This window comes from Pogona vitticeps, chromosome 4, assembly GCF_051106095.1.
Source record: "Pogona vitticeps strain Pit_001003342236 chromosome 4, PviZW2.1, whole genome shotgun sequence".
Taxonomy (NCBI): domain Eukaryota; kingdom Metazoa; phylum Chordata; class Lepidosauria; order Squamata; family Agamidae; genus Pogona; species Pogona vitticeps.
The window spans coordinates 16,871,536-16,889,537 of record NC_135786.1 but is presented as its reverse complement, the minus strand read 5'-3'; the positions used below and the strand labels follow the sequence as shown (position 1 = coordinate 16,889,537).

Here is an 18,002-nt window from a genome sequence, read left to right as displayed (position 1 = left end):
AGGACTCAGCTTCTTACTTGTGTTCAATTTGACTAGGAAAAATATCTGTGGGTGTGGGAGGTGGGTCATGCTGCTTGTTCCAACAGTTGTGTTCTAAACATTTCACATTCTCTCTCCAGAATGTGGAAGATCAACATTTATTAATGCATGACCAGACGGTCATTAGAAAAGGTCAGTAAGTCTGAATTCTGTTGTTTATTTTTCTCTTGACTTAAAGAAAAATGGCATTTTAACTAACAAAGCATGGCTTAGTGGTGGTATATTGTTTTGGAATATGATTTCCCTTCATGTTTTTTTTTAAATATCTGAAGGAAATGGCTTTAGAATGAAAAAAGTTCTTTGCATGAGCTAACATGTATGCCTGAGGCTATGTTCCACAACCAATTTACTCCAAAGTAAGTAGGCTGTGGATTTGATCAGTGAGTGTGTGTTTACAATACAACTGCTTTAAAGCGCCTGTCTTATTTAGAGCATGCAATTTGGATCCAATGAAACAGATTTAAAATGCATTATTAAATTTTCTTGTGGAAACCTACTCCGAACTGTAGTTTCCCAGGAACGATCAGGAAGGATGTTCTTTGTTCTAATATAATATATAAGCTATTAGTGAGACTATTGGTGCCCCTCTGGAAACTACTACCCAGCTACTGGTTTAATCCAAATTTTAGTTAGTATTATTTTTTGCTTTTCCATTTAATGATCCACCTATGAATATGAAAACAGATAAATCTAGTACTATTGCAGCTTCTCAGTTAAATTGCTGCTTTTTTTTAATCTGGGTTTTCATTTGGAAGCTGGTTATGTGCAGTTACTTTCCAGAGTGCTTGGCAATGGAGACAAATGAGATGTTTCATTTTTAAAGGGGATTTTTACACACACACATGCACACGCGCACACACACACACACACACACACACACACACACACACACACACACACACACAGAGAGAGAGAGAGAGAGAGAGAGAGAGAGAGAGAGAGAGAGAGAGAGAGAGAGAGAGAGAGAGAGAGAGAGAGAACTGCAGAATTAATGAATATAGGAAAAAGTCAGATGTTTGCATTTCTTCGGTCTAATAACAACCCCATGGACAAATTAACAAGTAACTGCCACTGATTTAAGCATAAGTTTTTATCCTGTGTTTTTGTCCCGGCAGTCACTTTTAGTGGATTCCTTAGTTGTTATTAGAAAGCAAAGACTACTGCTACATTCTTGTTGTTGTTAGAATTGGCTGGTGTCTGTCATGATTAAAAGAAAGCATGTTTATTTGGGGGGGGGGGGGAGGAATTGTGACCTGGCTTCCTAAACTGGGAAGGAATGAGTTAAGCTTGATGCCAGACACTTCTAAATGGATGAGCAAGAGGGTTTGGTTAAGATTTATCTGCACTGAAAAGCTTTCATTGGTAGTGTTTATAAGCCATGGGATGGGGAAGCTTTTGGTGCAAAACCGACTGGATCTTATGTTCTAGTCTTTGCTGACATCACTCACCCCCTTCTAGTTTGTCTTAAATTAAAAAAAAAAATCAAAGGAGGGATTTGTCTGGAACTTAAGGATGACTTGAAGGGAAAAAATGCATCTTGAGGAAAAGCAGAAATATTTTCTTGTAAACTGCTGATGTTGAGAATTAGCTCATGGAAGAAATATTTTTTCCGTTTTCAGTTTCATCCACTTGAGAATCTTCCTCCCTTTGATAAAGTAGTAGGCTTAATCTAGCCGACCTCAACCTGGGGGCTGCAGATGTCTTGGACTACAATTTCCATTATTTCTAGCCAGCATGGCTGGTAGCCACCATGCTGAGCAAAGCTGCCTTAATCTTTCCCTTTTAAAACCATTCCAGGGAAAGTACATTTGTGCAGAAGTAGGTGGGATTTCAGCTCCGATTTGCCAAAATGTATTCACTGTCCTCAACATACTTCAAGAGGAGTAAAAGTTGACCTGCTTCTTTCCCTGTAATCCTTGGATTGGGAAAAGCTATTTCTGATTCCTTTAAGGTTCGCTGTCTCAATGACATGTTGGCTCAGGGATTCTTGGAATTATAGTCTGAAAAAGTATTCTTTCCACTCACTGGCAAAAACAGACCAGAGCTTTTCTGCTAGTGGTAGTTGGGTGGATATATTTGGAATTCAGAATTATTAGTAGCCTAAGTCAACCCCTGTCCACTTAAGCACTTTATCTTCCATTGAATTCGATACAAAAAAGTGAATACATACCAAAGACTTCCCTTGAAATCTGTGGGATGAGCAAAATTATGGCTAGATCATGGCTAGTTTGCTTTAACTCTATCCACACCTTGAAAGACAATAGATTGCATCATTGTAGCTCTCAGGACTGTATTTATATTTATAATTAAAAAACAAAAATTGCTCAGTAATATATCAGCTTTCTGTCCGTGGAACTGTTTCATTCTGTGGCAGATGTTTGGCTCTGTTTTCCCAGTGAACGCTCCAGCTGTTCTTTGTGAGAAACCTGTTTAGGGCATACCTGAATTGTAAAGACAATGCTTTCTTATCTGAGGTCTAGACAGATCTGTTCCTTTCCTAAAGGTTCAGAGATCCCTAAGAAAGGGGGAAAAAAACCCACACCTCCTCTCTGTCTTTTGTTTTTGTACCGTCTTGGTTTTGTAGGTCCCATTTCATTAACGAAAAACAATGCATTAGGTCTCCCTTGCCAGAAGGACGGACTGCTTGGCATGGTAATCAATCCCAATGAAGTCTTCTGCTCCGTTCCTGGCCGGCTTTCTCTCCTCAGTTCAACATCGAAATACAAAGTGACAGTAGCAGAGGTTCAAAGGAGGCTCTCCCCTCCAGAATGTCTCAATGCTTCTTTGCTGGGGGGCGTTCTCAGGCGGTAAGTGCCGAGGCTCTTTTAAATTTGTTTTTCCTCCCCGCCCCCCTCCTTCCTGCCACATGCTCCCACCCACACCAAAATCATCTTTCAAAGGATGCCGTTTTTGTGGTCTCTGAAGCGGTTTAAACGGCTTGGGGATAATTTCTGGCCTCCCATTTTGTGACTCTGTAAAGAGAAACTGAAAATGCTGCATCCTAATGGAGTTTATTTCTGAGTGCTGGATTCACACTCTTCTCTTTCCTCCCCTCTTTTTGGCACCGCTTTGCACTTCCAGAATTCAAAAGAAGTGTGTTAACAAGTTCTTTTCTCCTGTGAAGATGATGCTTTCCCCCTCAGTCCACAGTAAGAACATTTTGGTGCCAAGAACTTAGGTTTATTTTTCAAATCTCCTTACTCAGCTGTGTATACCTTGCAATCTTTAAGCAGCATTGCTCACAGAAATCAATTCTACATTTATTATGATCATTGGGTTTTTCCCCCATCGAGGTGCCATGTGAAAAAAGTTTATTGAGGTTGCCAAAGAAAACCCTGGCTAGCTTATTCCTGTATCTCTCAGAATGTAGGGAAGAGAGGAAGCTGGTGAAGGTTTATCACCTGTAAGAGCTGCTGTTAAAAGCACGGCTGCTGGGGTTAGACTCAAAAGCTGGATGCCCTGTTTTTTGTATGGAGAGGTGAGATAGGGAGCAGAACATTTTGAAACATTTGTGATTAATAAAGTGGCCACTCCTCTGAAAAAAGAGGGAAGGTATCCCGAGAAAAAGAGCAAACAGACCAGCATAGCATTTGCGACTGCTAATCTGTATATCCAAAGTTGCATCTGTGTTTAATTGTTATGTTAAACAGTTCTACACCACATCTCCTTCTGGTCGGAAAGGCTGGGGCTCAGTGATCTAACAGCACAGTTCCTATACAGGTGTTAACTATGGATGAGCAAGTTCAAGGCCCACACTCTCCCTTTTGATAGATCTTCAGATTTAGATTTAGTTTTGTGCCTAAGAAATGAAGATACTTTCCAAAGAGAGTGGCTGAAATCCTGGTGCTTACTGTATAAGTTGCAACTAGAGTAAGCCCACCTGAATCAGTGGAACGTACAAGGAACTGACTCACTAAATTGCCACTGATCCAGTGGGCCTACTCTGATTTACTATGCTAAGCAACAGGATTACAGCCAGCATGTTTCCTGAAAGCCTTTCAGATAGAAGACCTCCACCTGTAAAACAGGACATGTGGCCACATCCCCTTTGAAAGACTGCCCCCCCCCAAATAACTGGAGATTGGCTGGATAGTTCAGTGGTTTAGGTACCTGGTGTGGAGCCAGAGGCTGGGAGTTTGATTCCCCACTGTGCCTTTTGGGAGAAGAGCCAGCCTGTGTGTCCTTGGGCGAGTGGCACAGCTCCAGGATGCCCCCAGATAAAGGGAGTGAAAAACCATTTCTGAGGACTCTCTGCCTAGCGAACCCTGAAAAGGGCTGCTGTAAGTCTGAATTGGACTCAACAGAAGATGATTATTATTAATAATTGGAGCTGTTGCTGAAGATTCATCATTAACATACAAGCCAAATGGTGAACCATCCCAGTTGTCTTCAAAGTGTTCCTAAAACTGGCCTTCTAATTATGAGGGATTGCATTTGTAAGCTGTGAAATTAGGACTACAGCCTTGTTTATTATTCCTCTATGCGTGTGCACCCACATGTACACACTACCCCCCACCGAAAAGGTTCAGTTGGTGCTCTATGCTTGTAAAAGGTTTTAATTTTCATTATGCTTGTCATCGCAATTGTAATGATTTTTGATGGTCGAAAATGCAAAGGCAAAGCGTATTCTCTCTCCCCCCTCTCCTCCTCCCCCCCCGGCCTCTTTCCCTTCTTTTTGATCTTGCTTCCTGACATTTATGTGATGGAGCATTAAAAAGTAGGTCAGGGCTTGTTTGGTTGCATCCCCCCCTCCCCCGCTTTTCTCAAACAGCACCGCATTGAATGTCAGTAACTTGTGTTTTCCAATTGCTTCGAAATGTGACCTCTTCAGAAAATACAGCTAAATAAAACACGGTCCATCTCCTTCCCCGCTTACAGAGCCAAGTCTAAAAATGGTGGCCGATCATTAAGGGAGAAGCTGGATAAAATTGGCTTGAACCTTCCTGCTGGCAGGAGGAAAGCCGCCAATGTGACGTTGCTGACATCCTTGGTTGAAGGTCAGTCTCAATTCTTCTCCTTTCCTGGCTGACTAGAGGGCAGCCTAGGTAACTTGAACGCCCAAAGGGATGTCCTCTGAAATAAAGGGGATGATTCTTGTTCCTGGACTAGGCCGAGCAGCAACAGAAGGGTTTATTCTTGCCTTAAATCAGTGGTTCCCAACCTTGGACTACAACTCCCAGAAATTGTGGCCACCACAGCTACTGGTGAAAGTTTCCGGTAGTTTTAGTCCATTTGGGGAGACAAGGTTCTGGGGGAACCACTGCTTAAATGATACTGCTGAACTGAAGAAAGGTTAAAATAAACAGGGATGAGTTTTTATATAGAAGAGTGGTTAACTCCTATCCATTCTAGTATGTTGTATATAACTTCAGAAGATGAGGTACCATGTTTGCCCTCTCCTGGATCTTTGTGGATACCTCCCCACCCCAAAGAAGACCACATATGACTCTTCCATTCTTTATACGTATCAGAGTAAAATTCTGGACAAATAATGATTTTTTTTTAAATGTAATAGAAATGATGGTCATTTGTGGTCCTAAAAACTTTGCTATTCAGCAAGTTTGCAGTGCAACACTTCTGGAGGTGAAGGATTGGCTGGCTGAATGCCATTGCCTGGGGAACTCCTAGAGACTTATATGTCCCAAATGGGGACATAGTTTCATATGACTGAAACCTTGAGATTTTCCAATCTTCTGGCATGCCACCTTTAAACCAAACTTATATTTGAGGACTTACTGCTTCATTTTTCCCCTTTTAGCACATATTTGATGGTGCTAGTGTTGCTGTTACAACCCACTCATTGCTCTTAGATTTTGAAGATGCTGAAACTGGAGAAAGGGGAGGGATTCAGCCTCTGCGCTCAGAACACCTGGGCATTAGGAGTCCCTGCTGAATCTGAGCCTATAGGCTCCACCTCCAATGAGGTGTGTTCCAGTTGGTTTGTTCAGCATCAGCTGATCTAAGTTCCATAAGGCTTGTGATTGGAGGAAAAGCCTGGTGATTGGAGGCAGCTAAATCTCGTGATTGAAGGAAGCCTGTTTACAAAGGCAAGGTATGGGCCGTTTTGTTCTCAGCTTCTGTAAAAGACACCCACCAATTTTTAGTGTAATGATTTTAGGTGGAAAAGTAGTGTCTTATACACAGAAAAATACCATACATAAGTCTTAACAAATCTGATTTAGTCAGTGGCTTTCCTTTAGTCCTTTTTTTTCCCCATGCAGAAGTGAAGAAGCGGAGAAGAAGGGGGATGCTAGTTGGCCAGTGGTTTAAATCCAGCTTGCAGTTTACAGCTTTTGTTGAACTGGATTGTCAAGATGCAGTTTAGATCCATTGTAATGAGTACTTGCTTTGCTAGCTGTTTTGATGGGAGTGTCATCAAGTCCTGGATGAACACGTTCTGGTTCAAGTTGCATGTGCCTCAAATGTGGCTGGTGAACCCCTGAGTTTCATGAGCAATCTTTGTAGTTTCAGTTGGCTTGTGGTATACAGATATCCCAGCTGCTCACAGCTCATACTTATTCAGGATACTTAACGCAGATTAATATTTTTGGAATATTTGGCAAGCATTTTCAAGGTAAAAAAAGGGTCTACTTTTTTGGCGAATGCTTAAAAATAAAGTGTTGTTACATACTGTCAAGTCACCTCCAATTTATGGTGACCCATTGAATGAACAATCTCCAAAAAGTTCTGTCCTCAGCAGACCTGCTCAGCTCTCGTAAACTCTAGCTTCCTTTAGGGAGTCAGTCCATGTTGTATTTGGTCTTGTTTTCCTACAGCCTTCCACCTTTCCCAACCTTACTGTCTTCGAGAGAAACCTACCTTCTCATGATGGGCCTAAAATAGGACAAGCTCAGCTTCAGCACTTTTGCCTCTAGTTCAGGCTTGATTTGCTCTAGGATACACTTGTTTGTCTTTCTGGCAGTCCAAGCTATCCAAAAAAGCCCTCCTCTAGCACTTCATTAGCAGATGCCCCCCCCCCATAAGGGGCATCTGCTAATGCAGTGCTAGAGGAGAGCTTTATGGATAGCTTGGACTGCCAGAGAGACAAATAAATGATGGTATTTTAATGGTGATACTGCAGCTTTTTGACCCAGTTTGGATCAGACCAGAATGTGGTAGTGTAGATTTGGGGAGCAACATTTGAACTACAAATGTTGAACTACATTTCTCATCAGCTCTAGATAGCTTGGCCAGTGAGGTGGTATGATGAGCATAATAGTTCTCCAATAGAGATGGGCACAAATCATGCCGGTTCATCCTTGAGATGTTTGGTAGTTCCCAGCCTTACTTTCTCCGGTGGATGCCCACTCAGAGGCAGTGCCCTGGCTTCTCTGCCCTGCCTCCTCCAGTCACTGCCTCTGAGTGGGTAACTGCCAGAGGAGGCGAGGTTGGGAACTGCCAAACACCTTTTTGTCCAAAGGATGAACCATTGGTTTGTGTCCATCTCTATTCACCAACTTGGAGAGTTGAAGGTTCCCCCCTTTAGTTACAGGACTATTAGTTGAAAACCAATGGATCTGTTGATCTTCATCCCTGAGCAGATATCTGATGCAAGCAGGTGTCCAGCTGACACTTGAACATGCAAAACTGCCTTATGCTGAGCACATGTAGCCCATTATCATCAACATGAATGGCAGCAGCTCTCTAGGGTTTCAGGCGAGATTTTTCTTTTTAGACCGGTCTGGAGATCCCTGTTATTAACTGCTGTTCCTCCCATCAAAATGAGTTGATATTACTTAGTTTTATATGATGATATGAAAGTTGTTTTGGCTGTTGCTTCATGTTGTACAGAAGGCAAAACTGTACAGTGGTGCCCCGCATAACAAGTGATTCGTTTAACGACAAATCCGCATAGCGATGTATTTTTTTGTGATCGCAAAAGCGATCGCATTGCGATGTTTCTAATGGTAAAACATCACTTTGTGATGAGCGGTAAGCGTTTCGCTTACCGATTTTCACATAGTGATGTTTTTAACAGCTGATCGGCGGTTCCAAAATGGCCACCGGGTAAAGAAAATGGCCACCCGCTGTGTTTTCATGCCCTTACCAGGCAGCGAAAATGGCGGCTGCATGGAGGATTTCCGCATACCTGTGAGTTTTTTGCCCATACAAACACATTAAATGTGTTTTAATGCGTTCGTATGGACTTTTTTGCCCCGCATAGTGACGAATCCACATAGCGACGATTTTTTTGGAATGGATTATCGTCGCTATGCAGGGCACCACTGTATTTGTTTCTGTTCCTGACCATTTTCTCTTGGATATTTTTTGGTTTCTCTCTCTGAAATTGGTCATCATTTGAAAGATACAACTGATGCCAGTGAAAGTCAGGTTGCTTTCCCTATTAGGGCATTTAACTAGGCAAACCAAATTTAAGGTCTCTGAGCACAGATTCCCTTAACCTTCTTCACGATGTGAGGTCTCTGAGATTTGTACATTTGAATTTATGAACCATCCTGAGTAGTGTGTGCATGAATGAGGCAGTATATAAATCAAATCAATGAATAACTGATTAAGTAAATACACCAAGTAAATACACCTACTGAAAAAAATTAGTAATCTAGGCATTACAGTATTATGAAATAAGGAGTAGGAGTGAGGGTTACCACATGTCTATTTCTCCTGAACAAATATTTCCTTGAGAATCTGATAAATCAAACCTACTTCCTTCCTTCCCTCCTTTCTTTGTTGTCGAACTTGCAGGAGAAGCTGTACACCTTGCCCGAGATTTTGGCTATGTATGTGAAACTGAATTTCCCTCTAAAGCTGTGGCTGAATACTTAACTCGTCCCCATCTGGGTCGTAATGAGATGGCTACCAGGAAGAACATGTTGCTTGCGGCAAAGTAAGTATCTTGTCTGACTGTATTCCTTTTGATTGGGCAATAATAATTTCATTCCTTGTTTCTTTAGACACTGAAAAGATTCCACGGTTCTTCAGGAGCTGTTGGATATCTCAGTGGTTTAGGACTCTCGTAAGGTTGGGAGTTTGATTCCCCACTGTGCCTCCTTAAGAGGTGCCGGGCTTCCTGACCCATAGGTTCCCTTTCAGCTCTGCAATTCTAAGATTATTTTCTTAGTCAGCCATTGAACAATCAGAAGATAGATTTGGAATTAACTGGCAAAGATTTTGGACTCAGAGCTGTATTAAACTAGTAAACCTTAGCTGTAAATAGTTAGCATCCACCCTAGAGTGTATGACTAAAATAAAGAAAGTTTAATGATATGGCTTTTTGAGTGTAGGGATTATCATAAAATTTCAATTTTAATACCCCAAACGGATCCCCATCCTCATAATTCTTTAATTTTAAGTGTATGTTTTATGTAGCCAGTTCCAGATTGCTCTAACAGAGTGGGAGATAGTTTTTAAGACCCCAGCAAGTGAGAAATGGCCAGATGACTTTGTAGAAATGGTAAAGGAGGTGGAAAGGTGCTACTTCTATCCCTTAGCATCACCATTCTACTGATGCTCACAACCTTGAATATGAGTCAAGAAACCTTTCACAAGATGACTGGATTGTCTTCTGGGCTTTGCTTTCTGGAGATGGTGCTCTGTGGTTGCAGGCTACTGAAAGACTCAGATGTGTTCAGTTTCTAAGTGTACCAAGAAGTTTTTGCTTTTCTCGCCTCTTTGACTTTGTTTTCTTTTCCCTCTTGCTTTTTTTAAAAAATGGATACTGAATGGTTCGTATTTCTATGAGACTACAGCTGCTTTGTACAAGATGTGTTGGATGGATCTTGGCATTCTATAGCGTTGGGCTTGTCCTGATGATGAATCAACATGAGTCAACTAATGCCCTGATACCTAAAGAAATGGCTTTAGGTATCAGGGCATTAGTTTAGACTGGAAATAGGAAGTGTGTGGCCCTCCACAGTTTTCTTGACTTCAACTCCCATAAATCTTGGCCAACATAACCAATGGCAAGGAATGATGGGACATGCAGGCCAGCAACATCTGGAGGACCATAAATCTCCCTATAAACACGGTTTAGGACCTGGCTGAAGGTAGCATAGCCACTTTGGAGGGTAACCTGTCTTTGTTTTTACTAGATTTGGTGATGAAATCATCTTTGAAGTAATAGGATTTTAAGGATCTTGAAGACAATCTAAATTTGCCTATACATGTGTAATCAGTTATTTGAGGATTCCAGCTTTCCCAAGTAAAAACAATGCCTGTTGGTTACATATAGGAATTGATAGAATGGTGTTTATTTTTAAGTAGTGCTTCAAATTCTGTAGGAGGAAATAAGCACCCTTTACATTTAATCGTGTCTCTATAAATGTTTACAACATCAAAAGGCCTTTTGTGGTAGAGATCAAATCCTAGGGAGGTTCACTGTGGGATTTTTAATCTGTGAAACATTCAAAGGGCATCTAAGAATACATTTCCACTTCTGCAAACTTGCAAGTTGGTTTAGGACCTTTGTTTTTTTGAATGGTCTAGAATCTATGTTCCCTTCTTTCTTTCACTCAGGCAGGTTTTTGAACTGTGTTGGAGAAATTTTAACTGTCTTGTATTGAGCTTTTGAATGGTTTTTTTTAATTCAATGGTTACTTTAACATATTAATACAGTATTTAATTGTTTTTAGTATTGTAATTGATTGCATGTTTAGCTGCATTTGGTTGCTAAATGTTTTGTAAGCTGCCGTGAGTCCTTTCCTTGAGAGAAAGGTGGAACATAAATAAAATGAATGAATGAATCATTTCAGGTGCTCAGTAAAACTACAGTAAAAATCTGATCGTGTACTTTGGAAGTGAAGAAAGCCCAGATTTTTCTGGCATTGGGTCTTGGCCTATCGGCGAAAAACTCCTACTCAGAAAAAGGCAGTTCCCAAGCTTTCTAGTACAGGACAGAACATTTTTTAATAAATCAGAGCTTTTTCTTTGTCTGCTGGAACCTATGTGTCCTTCATCTAAAGAAGCCATAATTACTAGGTTTTGCAGGATGTTTTTTTTTCTTTCCCATAGATGCAAGTGTATGCAGATTTAATTGATAGATGCATGAGTTTTAATTGGTTACACTTTTCTATCCTGACAACATCTCTTTTTTAAAAAAGTGAGATGGCATATAGATTTGTTTACTTTGCATAATGCATCCTTGCTAGGGATTTGGTGTGATGTTGGGCTGCCCTGGCACAACAAACTGATGTGTGCAGCAGAAAATGCCCACTGCATCTCCCAGCCAGCATGGCTAGAGGGACCATGTAGCACACATGGTTTGTATACAGAACATCCCAGGATGTAAAACCCTGACATCTCCAGGTGGAAGGGGAAATATGTGGGTCTGTGCCCAAGAGGGTGGAGACTTCACATCCATCAAAATAGATTTGAATCAGAAAGGCCAGTAGTCATGGGTGGGACCATACTCCCTCTGAAAACACAGGTGTGCAGCTTGGGGAGGCTTCTAGATATATTTCTCAGCCTGGATGCGTAGATTACAGTGGTGGCCAGGTGTGCATTTGCACAGTTAAAACTAGTGCTGTGACTGTTCCCGGAGAAGTTTGATCTAGTCAAGATGACACTGGTTGCCGGTCTGTTTCCAGGCACCATTCAAAGTACTGGTTTTAACCTATAAAGCTCTAAATAGCTTGAGTCCAAGCTGTTCCAAAGACTGCATCTCCCTTTGTGAGCCTACTCATGTGTTAAGACTGATCTTTCCTCTCACCACCATCATAGGTGCGTTTGATTAGGGACACAAGAGAAGGCCTTCTCTGTTGCTGTCCCCAGACTCTGGAACTCCAAGCTGGCCTCATCTTTTTGCTGTCCTTTTACAAGCAAAGAACTTTCCATTCAGGCAGGCTTTCCCTTAAGGACTGGCTGCCTGAGTGAGGTTCTAAAACAGAATGGTTTGCATTTTTCTGGATTTAACATCTGTTTTAGTAATGTTTTTATCTAACATGCTTCATATCATGTTTATTTAATTCTTTTCTAATAGTTATACAACTTTTTGTTTTTAGCTGTCAAATACTGCCTTTTTAAAATCATATAAGCCACCTTGGGTCCTTTTTTTAGGAGAAAGGTGGTGTAAAATACTATATACTGTTTGAAATCTTGGGTAGCTAGTGCTGGTCATTGTAGACACTCCTGCCCTAGCCAAACAAATGGTTTGATCAGGCACCTCCTGAGGGATGCTTTTGAGAATAAACTGTGATGTAGTCGGCAAACCAAAATCCTGTTGCTGCTTATGCGCATTGCTGTGGCTAACCACAGCTAACTGATGAGGAGCTGTTCGCACATTGAGTTGCAGAAATGCGATGTGCCCCAGCACTTCGTCAATTAGCTACAATTAGCTGCAGCCATTCATGAAACCTTTGCATGAAGGCCAAGAAGATTTCCAGCCTACATGCAGCACTGCGAGCTTTATAGAAGATTTGCCACTTTGAATACTCAGCTTTGTGCCTGTGTGAACTACACATCTTTATTTATTTATTTATTTATTTATTTATTTATTTATTTATTTACTTTACTTTACTTTACTTTACTTTACTTTACTTTACTTACTTACTTACTTACTTACTTACTTACTTACTTACTTACTTACTTACTTACTTACTTACTTACTTACTTGTTCTGTTTATACCCCAACTATCTGGTCATTGTGACCACTCTAGGCGGCAACACTCTTGCTATACTAAAGTGTCCCAAACTGAGCAGTTAGGCCTTTTACTTCTATTCTCTTTCTCTTCCCATAGGTTTATTTCTTCCCAATCAGTTGTTTACGCAATCAGGCATTGAGCCAAACTGTTTCTGTCTGCCATGCTGACTGAAGCAACTGTAGAGCTGTGCGTGCCTGCAACTTAAGAGACTGTGCTTGAACCCGAGCCACATTTATACTCTTTTTGTTTCGCTGCCAAAAAAAGATTTCCAGGAGATGGTGGGAGGAAATTCCATGCTACTCTTGTTCTCGTTGCTTGTGACCTTGGCTAATCTGTTTATTTCAGTACAGTAGAAGGGAAACAGTAAACACCTTCTATTGTCACGACTTTCTGACTCAGGTGTTCCATCTAAAGTTTGGATGTAACTTGTTAAAATAATGCATTGCAGTTACATTAATTCTTTTGCCCAATTACAAAACCATGTAATTGTGTTACATTGCAACTGTACATTTGCAAGAGGTAACTTCATTCCTTTGGCAGGATAACTGTTTAGTTACCTACAGTTACATTTAGTTACAGAGCACAGCTTTGTACTATGTTGTAGGTGCTGAGATAACAATATACTGGGTGGGAGGAAGGTGTTTGCTCCTACGTTGCAACAGTAAATTTTCCCTGCTCTTAGCTGGCTGGATAGCTCATTGGTGTTGGTATCTGCCAGTGGATTAAGAGTTTGATTCTCTGCTGTGTCTCCTGTATGTAGAGCCAGCCTGTGTAGCCTTGGGCGGGTTGCACAGTCCCAGGGCATCCTCGGAACAAGAGAATGGTAAAAAATTTCTGAGTACTATCTACCTAGAAAAACATGGAAAGGGTCACCATATGGCAGAATCAGTGTGATGTCATGCAATTAATATTACAGTGGTGCCTTGCATAACGAGCGCACCGTTTAACGACGAATTTGCATAGCGATCTAATTTTTTAGATCGCTAATGCGATCACATTGCGATGTTCTGTATAGGCAAAGCATCGCATTGTGATAATCGTTTTTTTTAAACAGCTGATCGGTGGTTCCAAAATGGCCGCTGGGTGCCCAAAATGGCCGTCGCAAGTGTTTTCGCGCCCTGCCCTCACTTACCGAGGGCGCGAAAATGACGGCACCATGGAGGAACATTGCTGAACGGTGAGTTTTGGAGCCATAGGAATGCATTAAACGTTCCGTTTAGCAGTGTTTTTTGCATAGCGATGATTAATCCGGAACGGATTAACGTTGCTATGCGGGGCACCACTGTATATTACCTGCTCCTGTCTTTTTTCAGTTTCAATACAAGTGCAAAATTCTCTTCCTAAAAAAATATGTCTCTTTGTGCATGTGTCTCTTTCAGGCAGATCTGTAAAGAATTCACCGAACTCCTCACTCAGGATCGCACCCCTCTTGGTAATGCAAGGCCCAGCCCGATCTTAGACCCTGGCATCCAGGGCTGTTTGACTCACTTCAGCCTGATCACGCATGGCTTCGGAAGCGCCGCTATCTGTGCTGCCATGACGTCTGTCCAGAACTACCTGAACGAAGCTCTCAAAATAGCAGACAAAACATACATGAATGCTGGAGACCAGAGCCCTGCGGAAACCAATAAAGGCCTTGAAAAAATGGACAAACACCGAAAATAGGAGCACGCGCGCGAGAGAAAGAGGTTGACAAAGACAGACTGGAAACAGACTTTCTAAAAACTATTCTCGCACAGAGACTTCAACTCTCCTTGCCAGTTGGGCACATAGATTTCTCCTGCAACTTGTTTTAGGACATGATATTGATTCATTTTTAAAACGTCCTTCCCTGCGCGCGCACCCCCTCTATGTGTTTCTCTTCTTTAAAGCTGCCATTATCCATTCAGTTGTGGGACCAGGCATCAGAAGCTAACTTAGGTACAATCTTTGCTTTTTTTAAAAAAAAGGAGAAAAAAAGGAAACATGTATTTTAATCAGTAAAAAGTGGTGCTATCTCTCTTTTTTTCATATTGTGTGAAAGTCTATTTTTGCCGTTTCTATATATTTGAGCAAGTTCTGTCCCCCCCCCGGGTGTATTTTTTGGATAGTGGCAGCTCTTTTGGTTTCACAGAGACAGTAAACAGTTGTTTTGGTTTGTGCGGATGCAGAGCTTGGAAAAAGTTTTTTTTAATAAATAAACAAATAAATGAATGAATAGGTAAAGCTCCCAGGATTCCCCCGCAACCATGCTGGCCATGTTATGTGGGTGTTCTGGGAGTTACAGTCCTGACGAGTAACTTTTCCAAAGCTCTGTATACATGTTGCTCTGCCTCCAGGCTTGCATAGTTCCCCTTCCTCTCTTTAGCACGGTTGTGGAAAAGAAATTGGGAATATTTCTTTCTTCCTTTAATGCTCATCAGAATTTGTTGTTATATCTGAAAAGGAAAACCTATTAAACCACGGTTTATTTAAATGAATCACAGTTGACAGCAGAGGTTGGCAACTTGTGGGCTGTATGCAGCCTTTGGATCCCTTGTCTTCACCCCTCCTCCACTCCACCTTCCCTGTTGGCAAAATGTGTCCAAAAAAGCTTAGGTTTTCCCTTATATCTTGCTTCCTTTGACAAATGAAGGGGAGATGGTCTGCCTTATGATCTGACATGGTTGTAGGTTTGGTACAATGTTCTGACACCCTATTATATTATAGAGCTGCAGCAGTTGCCCTGGAATTTCAGTGACAATTGTGATAGATGAAGGGTGTGGCCCCCACTTGTCCCCCTCTGTTTCCCTAGTCCTAGTTTACACTGACTCTCATCCCATGAGCAATAAACCATGGTTAGATAGAAAGAAGTGATTCCAGTTTCCTGACTGCCCAGAGGAGGGAAACACACTCAGGCTAGAGGAATGTCATTCACTTAATTCTAAAACTATGGGGATTGAACCGGACTATAGTGTGAATGCTACTTGTGGAGCAAGACAACTTGGTTTCCTCTCTGGGAGAAAGTGTGCATTGGCTGACCCAAGTCCTAGCTCTGGTGAAGGCACTCTTAGCCAAGGGTACGCAAAGGGGTTGACTTCCCTGAGACTCCCAAAACTGAGAAGGAAGTGAGAAATGTGGGCTGTGTTGATCACATCTCCCCTGGCATTGCACATTCTTTAATTTCCTATAGTGATGGAATCATGTGAGACATCCTCCCGTGCCATCTCTCAGGCCTCTATGGAGTGGTAAGACATTCTGGCATCTTTGTTATACTATAGGCATGTTGGTGCCCCCCCCCAAAAGGCGTGGTGGTGTGGGCATGGAGTGGTAGTTCATTGCACCCCCCAAGAATCAAGTTACGGTAAGATAATTGGTTTAAAAGAAGTGTCTAGGTTTTTGTTTTTTTTTAAACTCCACTGTGTCTCTAGAAACCAGGAATAGAGCCTAACGCAGTATTACCCCAGGCTGCTTGAATTCTTGGGAAGAAACCAGAATTGTTACCCCATTGGAAAAGGTTCAGAGAAAGCTGCACTTGTCCATCTGCACTCTTCAGATGTGCTGGAGTGCAATGCTGTTCCTCAGTGGGGATTTTCGGGAGTTGTTGTCTGAGACAGCGAGAGCACCGGCAGTCGGGAAATTGAAAAAATATTGTGTCCAAGGGTATTTGAAGGCTTGATTTGGGACCCTTTGGTTTCTTTTGGGTGGTTCAAATTTTTGGACATCATCTCAAGAACTACAGCATATTCTAATGCTAAGTGTGGCTTCTGCAGGATTGATAAAGGAACAGCAATGCACTAAAAGTGTATTGTAGCAGATCTTTTTATATGAGGAAGAAAAAACTTTCAGCTAGGAAAAAATGAACTTTCATCTTTGAAATTTGTTTTTAACAAAGAACACCAGGATATTGCAGCTTTAGCTATATCATCAGGTCTTGTGCTTTGAAAATAGGGGAAGAAAACTTGAAAGAATAGGCACATAATGTTTAATTATTTTCTTGCCTATATAGGCCAAAAATAACCTATATATAGATATAAATATATATTATATATATCCACGGAGGTTTTATGTGTATAAGGGGAAAAACAGTGTGTTGAATGTATATATTTATTTATGTGTAATTTAATGGGATTTGTAAATAATGGTGAACATTTTAATACTTTTTTTTTATAAATGGGCTTCAAATTTAAGATTCCCCTCTTCCCTCTCCTGCACCCCGATGGTAATGGGTCAGCTCGATAAACTGCTAGACAATGTACAGATCTGTTTTATGCTGGGTATTTAAAAGACTTTTTATTAAAAAAAATAATTAAAACATGAAAAATCCTCCATTCTTTCCACAGAAAATGTATACCTGATCTGAGGTGTGTGTTGACAAAGCAATAACTTTGTGTATTTGGTAGAAGCCGTTTGAAATGAGTGTGAGGTACCGTGTGTATGGGGGGGGGGGTTGGGGGGGTAACTGCAGTCAAACAACATCCCTCCTCATTTTGTAAATGTTTTTCCCATTACCAACTGCCGTTGTATAGGATACGCCATATAATAAAAGTATTCTGGATAGAAGTATTGAATGCTGTTTAACTGGAAAACAGGTTTTCTTGCTTTTTGTGTAGGTTGGGCGGCAGAACACCACAAAAATGGGCATTTTAATTGAATACACGGCTTTTGTTGTTAAATGGATTAATGGAACAGACATTTGGAGGGGAGTGCCAGCAAACTGACTGGTTTCAATTACATCCATAATGGTCTCTCGATGTCCATGGCTCCTTAATCATTCCCATTCGCACCCCTCTGTCCTTGCCTTCAAAACGTCATGTTCCTCAGCAAATAAGAAGCTTGGAAGTATTCATACATACATTTTCCCTAAGCATTCAAGTGCATGAAGCTTCTTTTTCTTTAAAGCTACCAAAAACCAAACATCTAAGGATAAGTTAAAGGTTAGCAAGTGCCTTTATTCTTGTACCTTTGCGCTAATTCTCAACGTGTATGCCAAGAGAAAAACAACACGTTTTAGATTAGAGGTCGTCAACCCCCGGCCTGAGTCGGGCCGCGAAGACAGACCTCCCGCCCCCTGCACTCCCCTCTCCACAGCTGCTTGGTGCATGTGCGCGCTGCCAGCGCTGGCGTGAGCACTCTGTTACCCCTTCATGCATGTGCCTGCGCGCCCGCATGAAGGGGTGGGCAGGCATGTGGGTGGGCGTGCAGGCACCCCTATGCATGCGTGAAGGGGTGGGGGAGTGCTCACGCCGGTGCAGGCGGACTCCCCAACCACTTCGCACATGCGCACCTGTGGGGGGGCTGCCTTCCTCAGAGGCTCAGCCAGTCCGCGTTCCGAAAAAGGTTGGGGACCGCTGGTTTAAGGTATGGAGCCCTGTTCCCTCTTTAACTGAGGATAGCCGTGTGTCAGAG

The 18,002-nt window shown here is 41.8% G+C and overlaps 1 protein-coding gene across 2 annotated transcripts in view; it reads left to right on the top strand.

Annotated features, from left to right (window-relative positions):
• The window catches only part of TFAP2C (transcription factor AP-2 gamma), a 35,658-nt gene extending 18,739 nt beyond the window's left edge, over positions 1–16,919 (top strand). For both annotated transcript variants that reach the window (XM_020797468.3, XM_020797467.3), the window contains exons 3-7: positions 120–171; positions 2,624–2,846; positions 4,918–5,036; positions 8,743–8,884; positions 14,015–16,919. In XM_020797468.3, the coding sequence (XP_020653127.1) occupies positions 120–171; positions 2,624–2,846; positions 4,918–5,036; positions 8,743–8,884; positions 14,015–14,300 (822 nt within the window). In that variant the 3' untranslated portion in view covers positions 14,301–16,919. The remainder of the gene's footprint in view (positions 1–119; positions 172–2,623; positions 2,847–4,917; positions 5,037–8,742; positions 8,885–14,014) is intronic.
• Positions 16,920–18,002: the final 1,083 nt, after the last annotated feature.